Source organism: Ctenopharyngodon idella, chromosome 15, assembly GCF_019924925.1.
Source record: "Ctenopharyngodon idella isolate HZGC_01 chromosome 15, HZGC01, whole genome shotgun sequence".
In the NCBI taxonomy this organism is placed as follows: domain Eukaryota; kingdom Metazoa; phylum Chordata; class Actinopteri; order Cypriniformes; family Xenocyprididae; genus Ctenopharyngodon; species Ctenopharyngodon idella.
Window position 1 is genome coordinate 25,279,066 of NC_067234.1, and position 9,571 is coordinate 25,288,636.

At 40.4% G+C, this 9,571-nt stretch overlaps 1 protein-coding gene across 1 annotated transcript; it reads right to left on the bottom strand.

The window, feature by feature from the left end:
* Nucleotides 1-1,178: 1,178 nt before the first annotated feature.
* Nucleotides 1,179-6,697, bottom strand: si:ch211-137a8.4 (uncharacterized). Its single transcript, XM_051861403.1, has 3 exons — nucleotides 6,431-6,697; nucleotides 2,562-4,591; nucleotides 1,179-1,702 (listed from the first exon to the last, which is right to left on the bottom strand). The coding sequence occupies exons 2-3, from the start codon at nucleotides 4,405-4,407 to the stop codon at nucleotides 1,680-1,682; spliced, it is 1,869 nt and encodes a 622-aa protein (XP_051717363.1). The 5' UTR covers nucleotides 4,408-4,591; nucleotides 6,431-6,697; the 3' UTR covers nucleotides 1,179-1,679.
* Nucleotides 6,698-9,571: the final 2,874 nt, after the last annotated feature.

Here is a 9,571-nt window from a genome sequence, read left to right on the forward strand (position 1 = left end):
TTCATAGATTAAGCGTACCTCTCTGACCTGGTGGTATTTTCAGTAAAAGTGGCCATTAAGTGTCCTCTTGCTGGCCTGTGGACCATTAAGCAGATTGCCTTTCAATGGATTTATCTAACGTGAGTTTTTAATGCTCTGTGTCATAGTTAATAAAAACTCGTCTGCCTTTGGGTGCAGTTAGATGACGAGGGAAAATGAGGCTGCTAGATTTTTGTCCATCAACAGTCTAAAACAAAGGGCAAAGGTTGTTTTTTTTTCCCCCAATTGATCCAAGCTTGTCTCTCTCTCTTTTTAAATCTTTTTTTTTTTTTTTTTCCCTAGAACCAGTTAAAATGCTGGCCACAGGATATCTAGCAGCATGTGCAGATGCAAATTTAAGTATTTTTACAGCAAAAAAGTTATTACCATTGACCCTTTTTCACATGTAAGATGAGACTTACTGCTTTGACAACATATGCTAAGTCTGTAAAGTCCACCCGGGTTGTGTTGTCGATAGGTATTGATTTCATCTCAAAGCCACATTCAAATGTCTGTCATGCAGAGTGTCAGTTTCACCCACTTGCCAATACAGTCTCAATATCTCTGTCCAGTTTTGTCCCTGTTAAGTCAGCTCATCATCTGTTAATACTTCCACACAGTTCTTTATTAACCCTGAACCTGCGGTGAGCTATAGGGAATGCTGCACCAAAACCTGTTGCTAGGCATTCTGTTAATCTGCAGTTAACGTGCTAATAGCATGATCTCGGTGAATTAGTGTAAATAGATGACAACATGATGGTGGTCAAGAATGGTACAGTCATAATCATCTGAGCTGAATGGAAATATGTTAGGGGTGAAGTGTGATATTAAATTTAAGTTAAACTATCCAATATAAATAAAGCTTTGCCATTGCGGGAATAAATTACATTTTTAAATGTATTAAAATAGAAAACATTTATTTTAAATTGTAATAATATTTCGCAGTATTGTCATTTTTACTGTATTTTTGATTAAATAATTGCAGCCTTGGTGAACACAAGAGACTTTTTTTTCAAAAACATTAAAAATTGTGATGTTTCCAAACTTTTGACAGGTACTTGGTTTGCATGCCAATTCACCTGTTAATATTAGTCAGCATTTCTTTGAGATTTTCTAAAATCTGTCAATTGCATAACCTGCAAGAAAACCCAGAGAATTACTTAATGTTTAATGGTGGTTTATTCATGTACACAAGATAACAGTCTAAAACAAAAACACAGAGATTAGAGCACATTCCGTATTGAATTCACAATTCGGGGGGGCAGTCTGGCGGGCTGTTATTTTAAATGTGTCTGTGTCACATATATCTAGTCAAAGGAAAACTACAAACAGAATGGCAATTAATATAAAACTAACAGTCTTTATGATCACGGTACTTTGTGATCACTGAGATTAACATTTCAAAGGAATGTCATTTATGACAATATAAAATCTCACTAGTAGACAGGCAAAACATTTACAATGATGGAATGGTAGCAAGAACTGCACTGATTGATGATTCTGAATTATTGCTTTTCAAGATTTTTTTAAACTATGTGGATTGCATCTCTCACCATGGTGAATCGTGGCGTAAACATGTGATTACTCCATATTTTGGGGGGAGGGGGGCAAAGCTCCTCGCTGAACGAATCCCATGCAGATCTAATCCTCTTTGTGTGGCATCACACGTTTCCCGCCTTTTTTTCTGGTAAATAATAACAGAAGAGATTTCAGAATATATTACAATATACTTCTACATTTAAAACTTTCATTTTAATATTTAATTATTCACACATTTTTGTCACAAAGGAGAGGTAATTTAGGTTCACCAAAAATACATTTTGTGAATTTTATAGCACAGAACTGCAAACACTACACAACTGCATGTGAACATCCTCAACCTCAAGAACACTTAATTATTATTGGGTCCACATTAACATTGAGACATGCTATAATTTTTCATTTACTAAATTATTACAGCTAGAGAATACTTCCTGAAAATACACAAATTGGTACTTTGGGTAACTTCACAACAGCTCATTTAAAGCACCTGTACCTTTCTTTGAATTCACTGACCCTAAAATTCACAACTTTTTAAAGGGGTGATGGAATATAACAATATATAGCTTTTTGACATGTGTCCACAACACCAGAACAAGTTCCGACAAACACAGAAGCTGAATATCAATACAGAGGTCCCTGATTTAAAGTAACTTCTCTGTGACAGTAACTGACATCAATATCTGTGTAACGGCTATTATTTTCAGGCTGGAAACACTTCAAACTACTGTCCGGAGGGTCCTTCTCCTTGGCTAACTGTTCAGTGGCTGAGGATACAACTGCACGCACGATGGAAGCTGCAACCTCATAGAACATCCTCTTCAAGGCCTCCTCTTGTTCATCTGTATTGGTCTTCGCTGACCCAGAAAGGGACCCTCCACACTGAGGGGCCCCATCCCCCCTGGTCTCTACCTCAACACTAGTACCTAGTCCTACTTTAGACTCAGCTTTGTCATTTCCATTTTGCTGTAGATCTCTCGAGTCAATTGGGGCTCGACACTCACCGCTTTGGGCAACTGCATTGACAGTATCACACTCCCCGTCTTGATTGAGGATTTTCCCATCCTTCGGACAAGTTTTGCCACTAGAGTCTATGGTCTCCTGGTTGGTCTCCTCATCCTTCACATCATTCTGGGTTGTTGCTTCATGATTATGTGCTGTGGTGTCCTCTGATGTAGCATCCGAGCATCCATTCTCGCCATTGGCTTTTGGCTCTGCCTGGCCTCCACCCTCTGGTGCTGGGTCTGCTGCATGAGACTTGTCTAATGGCTGACCAGATGGTGCGCTAGTGTCGGACCTCTCCTCTCCAACAGAACTCTTGTGCTCGCTTGCCACCTGAGCTTCATTATTGCTCTCACTCTGAGCCACAGTCTGCTCCTCTGATTCAGTCTGTGGGACATCGGTTGCCCCAGCTGCATCATCAAGGCCATCCATGTCTTTAGTCTCACTCTCACCAGTATCATCGCCATCTTTCTGGGCTGTTGTACCCTCCCCCATGTCCATGCTGGTACTCTTCCCCTTTCGCAGTATGAAGTTCTTTAGTGACACAGCACGGTTGAAGTGTGTCCTTTTTGCCTTGGCTGTCTTGCCTGAGTCTTTACCCGCCTGTGGCTCATCAGTCTGCTCTTGCTCACCCGCTGCTTCCTCCTCTACTCCACCAGTGTCAGATGCCCTCTTTGATTTGGGAATAACTCGTTTTTTGAAAGAGGTCCAGATCTCATTTGCATGCTGGTCCACAGATTTTGCATGCTGTGTAGTAGCAGTCGCTCCTTTCTCCTCATCACCATCAGCATTAGTCTTCTCCTGTATTTCTACGTCACTGGCTACCTTTACATCTTCCATCTCCTGTTCTGCCTCTGGGGCGTTTTCATCTTTTACATCTGAAGAGTCTTTGTCCTTTGGTTTGTGGATTCCAACAACTGATGAATCTCTCTTCAGACCTTGGAATGTCCAAGATCTCTTCAATTTCCACCTTTTTTGCCCAGATTGCTCTGACTTTGTTGTGGAATCCAATGTCCCAGTGTCTCCTGCTCCATCTGCACTTGTTCCCTCTGCCCCCTCAGCATCCTTGGACTCATCTGTGCTTTTCTTGTGACTTTTTTGAGCCATAAGTTTCTTAAAAGAGTGCCAGCGTTTCATGTTTTTTGTTGTTTGAGGGTTAGACTTGTCTGGCTCGTCCGCAGTCTGAGGCTCCTCTGTTTGGTCTGCCACAGTTGTGCTGGCATCAGCATCCTCTAGTCTGTCTAGTGATTTCGACCGAACCTTGTCATGTTTTTGGAGCGCCCCTGTACCATCCTTTTTGTCTGTGCTTTTGTGAGAGAAAATTTTAGCGACAGGCTTGCGGATGAAGTCTCTGACACTGGACTTCTCTCCTTGCTTTGGCTTGGCACCAGATGCCTTTTGCTCTTGGGAAGCCTCCTCATTTTCTGGTGCTTTTTCAATAGTCTGCCCATCAGCTGCAGCCTCGTTATCTTCTGCTGGCTGACTAGATTCCTGTTCTTTAGGGCCCGCAGTGTCCCCTTGATCATTCTGACTGGAGACCTTATCCTGCTCCTCACCAGTAGTATCCTCAGCTCCTGTATGCTGCTCCTTCTTCTTCTTTCCTCCCATTACTTTTCCAAGCCCACTTTTATTTAAAAAAGAGTCCCATATTTTTTCAGAGGCTGGCTTGGATTTGCTATCAGCTGGTTGCTCTGTGCTTGGCGGTGCCTCAGTAGTAGGCTGTGATTCCTCTATGGAAGCTGGGGCTTCCTCTGTTGAAGCCGGGTCTGGCTTTGTGGTTTCCACTTCAGCTTTATTCTCGACAATGTCTGCTTGGACAGGCTCCGCAGTAGCCTCAGTTGCCGCCATATCCAAAAACAAAAACTCCAACTATCAGGTATTTCTCGCTGAAAAATACTTATTTCCTTGTGTTCTTTATGGAAATTAGTTCATTGATGATCAGCCACCAGCTCTGAGAGTCCTATCCAACTTATTTCCATAAGAATTAGGCAATTCTGCATCATATTCCGTGTGGAGAAGATGGACCTCGAAGCTAGAAGGAGAGGAGACAACAATCAGTTTTAAATTGGCTGTATGTATCAGCATATGAGAAATGTGTTTTTTTTTTACAAAGCTTGAAACTTATGTATCTTCGCTCTACAATTTAGCTTATCTCACTGCGTAAATGTGCACTTGCTTGTTTTCAGGCAAAGACATGAAAATGGCAAATGCAAAATAAGTTCACATAACGTTGCCCATATGACAAAGAAAGATCTTATTATAAACCTCTAAACTCTTCACATTGGGGCTGTTTTTGTTTCTACACAGAGGATTCTTTTTTGATTAAAAATGATCTTGCATCAAGCTTTCTTGATGCTTAAAGCAATTTAATGCTTCCTCTGAATGACCCACTTGCGAATTTGAAATTAATTTACATTGTCTATTTGGTCTAAGATGCTAGAGGTGAAAGCACATGTGACGTAGTTACATAATTGATTTATTCAAGGAACCTTATGACTGTATGCACCATAAAATGAGTACAGTAGCATAAAAAACAAGCAATATTCTTTGCCTTGTGAAAAGCCTCATGGAAAGAACATGGCTTAATTGGATTTTGCCGTGACTGAGTCTGTTTACTGATGGGACACAAGACCCTGCTTGCCCATCCGACTGACACTGGGACAATTGAGGCTTGACGGTTTTGTCCCCTCTTTTCATGGACAAAACCCTTCCCCTTTGTTATGCAAACGCAAGAGAAAAGACTTGGAGAAGCTCCCTTGATAAAGCCCTAAGTGTAGGCTCAAACCTTGCTTTGCAGAAGTAGAACATAATTCTAATGAGAAACGAGGGAAAAGCCAATGCAAATGCTTGAGACAGCAGGTGCCAGTGCTCTTCAAAACCTCATTTGCATTGCTAATGCGTCCCTAACCATCTCCTCCATTTTGTAAAAATGCATTGATTATCAACATCACCCAAGTTATTTCAATTGACGTCATTGCACAGCTAGTATGTTATTTGCCAAAAAAGCATCGAAAAGACTCAAGGAGACATCCTACTTCTGTTGTGTCTGGAAAACATGCCTGAACAATACTCATTCATGTCACTTGATTCCGATCACCAATTTATAGGACCTCACAATAGTTTGTGAATAATTAAAAACATATTTAGATTCACGAAGCTTCCAGTAATCAGTAACATGTCTGTCACCGTGTAAACGTGTGATGTGGGAATTATGAAATCATCATGCAGCGGGAAAACAACAACCCGCGCGCCACACACACAAGCGCGCGCGCGCATTCCGTGTCTATTGTGGTAAAGCCATGCTTCTTTTATTCTCGAAATCTCGTTAGTATCCAATTCAGCGACTACAATGTTTTTGTTTCGTAAAAGGGCATTTAATTGATACATTCACCACAGACTGAGCGCAGTTTAGAGCAAATTCACACTTGAGTGCGTCTGATAATAATATGCGAGAGGACAGTCTGGCACGTTTGGCGAAGTTGATCGCATGAATGAATGAACTAGTAACAGTTGCTTGAGCAAACACGCAATAGTGAAGCAGATGTCCTTGTTCATAAACATAAACACAAAGCAAGACAAGCTGGAAACGGATTCGTTAAACCAAATGCTCAATTTCACCATGTCTACGAATTCAAATCCAGGGCGCAGTCATTGCGCGCCTATTGTCCTTTCCATCTAAATCTCTGCACTTCCTTATAATGTCTATTGTAAATACATTGCATTGGCGAAGCGTTTAAAACATTACGTTTGTTTTTTGACACAATAAAGAAAGGTAATCAGCTCTAGCATACAAAATGAAGTTGTGCAGGACATAAATACTCAAATGACACCCAAGAAATATATATTATAACTAAGAAAAGAGTCTGCAAACCTTGTTTCTCGTCTGTAAATCCGTCCCGTGTGCTGGAGGAAAGGTAATAATCTGCTGCAGACTGGAAAAGACACTGAAACTAAATCCCCGCTCGCATCCTCATGCCTTGACTGAAGAGAGATCAGTGTGTGTGTATGTGTGTGTGTGGAGAATTGCGCGCGCGGGGACGTGAGGGTCGAGCGCTGGTATTAACAGACGAGCAGCTGCGGCTCCATCTATCTCACCCTGTTGCCCTTAGCAACCAGGGAGACCACCCCCACCCTGCCACCACCACACACACACACACCCGCCCCCAACACTAAGAGGGTTACAGTACGGGGTTGAGATGGTAACTTTAATTTCAGCCACTTCCTGTGATTTGCGTGAAATGTGGTGATGTTGCATCATGACCCTTCAGATTGGCTGCGGCAGGTCCGCAGATTGTTTCTGTACCCCATGATGCAGGGCAACAGATCGAGCAGTCGGGGAGAGTTTTAACATTCAGTTTTAACATCTGTAACACACTGTTTTTGCTGTTTGTCTTACACGTCGATATAATATTTCACATTTGTGTGCTAAATTGAATAACGACTTATAATTAATGTCAAATTAAGTAGGGTTGGGTGTAAAACCAATTTAAAAAAAAAACAAGGACATTCAAAATTTATTGTATTGAGTTGCAGGAAAAAATAGAAAGAATATTAAAATAAATAAAAATGGATAAATAAATAAAAAATTCTGCTGTCATCTCATGAGACTGGTGGATGATAGTGATGTCAGCCATAGCTAATTTCTAATTGGTTAAACTGATGGTGTTACATCTTACCCTGTGTTACACACTCCCCTACAACTCCGTTCAACTGAGAAGACGTTTGCTCAGGTTCCACAAATAGAAATGTGAACAAACTGACCTCATTATCTGAAGCTAATTGTTGGGGAATCAGAACAAAGGCCCGTGTGCACATTGAGTTGATGCAACTGGACAGTAAGACAGATAAATACAAGTGTCTGCATCATGCTCTTGAGACCCTAAAGCATAGAGCTAAGGGATGAAATGGAATATTTAGGACTGTGCCAAGGCCAAAATAGTGTTTTATTGTGTCCCTGTTCAAAATATCGGACACAATTTGCCCCAAGGCCAGAATAATATGTGCGTTCCACTGGAAATGCATTGCTCTGTGATGAATATTTCATACGATTGAGCATCTGCGAGAGAATTCTGCGCTCCTTCATTGAGCTTTAATTTCCTCGTGGAGGATGCCACATCTGTCTGGAGGCATCATCGAGTCAGACATTCAGTCTCGGTCTGGTTCATGGCGCAACTGAACGACACTGGAGGATTATCATGCTGCCAAAGAATCATAGTAAAATCATCCTCATTCAAGTGAAGGGGAGGAGCATAAGGGATTGGTCAGTTTGAAGGAGCGACCTATAAATAGCAGGATAACAGGGGATTATTTTTTACAGGACATAAAGTAACTCTGTTATGATTGTGTATGTGTCGATGTGTGCAGATGCTTAGGTGAGGGGAGGTCTACGTGTGGATGTTTAAAAGACATGTTTGTCTGACCTTCAGTGTACTTCAGAGATGGTAGATCACTTGGCAGTTGTAGGCTATAAATGGCCAGGGTAGGTTAAAAATGTGTTTGACTGAGCAATGTGTTGCACTTTACCAATTGAGCTATATTATTTATAATGTTATTTATTTCTTTTTATTAATTTTAATCAATTTCTGAGTTCTATGTAACAATTTTTTATATATTTATCACGGCTAGGTTAAGAACTTGAATTACCACGGTGTATGAAATGTGATTAAAAATAAATAAATAATGTTTGAATTTTTTTTAAAGGGCTAGTTCACCCAAAAATGAAAATTATCCCATGATTTACTCACCCTCAAGCCATCCTAGGTGTATATGACTATCTTCTTTCAGACGAACACAATTGGAGATATATTTAAAAATATCCTGGCTCTTCCAAGCTTTATAATGGGAGTGAATGGGGGGTGCGATTTTGAAGCCCAAAAAAATGCATCCATCCATCCATTATAAATATAATCCATACGGCTCCAGTGGGTTAATAAAGGCCTTCTGAAGCGAAGCGATGGGTTTTTGTAAGAAAAATATCAATATTTAAAACTTTATTAACTATAATAACTAGCTTCCAGCAGACGGCCATACGCATCGATTTGCAGAGGAAGAGTGACCTCTGACCCTGACACATAACGTGATGAAGAATGCGGAAGCGCAGAGGATAGATCAAAACTAAACACCGGTCACAAATTAGAAGTCTAAAACAAGAAATTTTAAAGAGAAATATAGGAGTATTTCGATAAAAGAGAAGATGAGCTTGAGTTTGTTGTACAGCCCTATTTTTTTGAACCACAAGAGGTGTCTAATGCATACGGTCATCTGGTGGAAGCTAGTTATTTTACTTTATAAAGTTTTAAATATGGATATTTTTTTTATTATAAAAACCCATCACTTCGCTTCAGAAGGCCTTTATTAACCCCCTGGAGCCGTATGGATTATTTTTATGATGGATAGATGCATTTTTTCGGGCTTCAAAATCACACCCCCCATTCACTACCATTATAAAGCTTGGAAGAACCCGGATATTTTTAAATACATCTCTGATTGTGTTTGTCTGAAAGAAGACAGTCATATACACCTTGGATAGCTGGAGGGTGAGTAAATCATGGGATAATTTTCATTTTTGGGTGAACTAATCCTTTAAGGCAATACAATGTCTTGCAACTGTATAAAACATGATAAATAAATAAATCGTTTTTAACACTTTTAACACAATGCCTTGCCACTGTGTACGAAAAGTGATAAATAAAATGTGATTGATAAATAAATAAGTTGTGATAATAAGTGAATTCATTTGAGTTATTTCTGACCAGTTTATTGTCAGGAACACAGCAATAAGAGAATCAGAAATGTCTGAAGGTCAACTTTTGGTTGTGATCAGAGATGACAGATTGTAAGCTCAAACAACAGGAATTCCTCCAAAAAAGTCCCACAGTTATGGCATGTTTCGGTCATAACTGTGGAAACAGATGCGTCATGCACAAGCTTCTTCTCTCAACAGCCCACCAAAACCTGCCACTAAGCCTGTAAGTGCACATATGATGTCACGTAGGCTCGGGCATGGAGATGG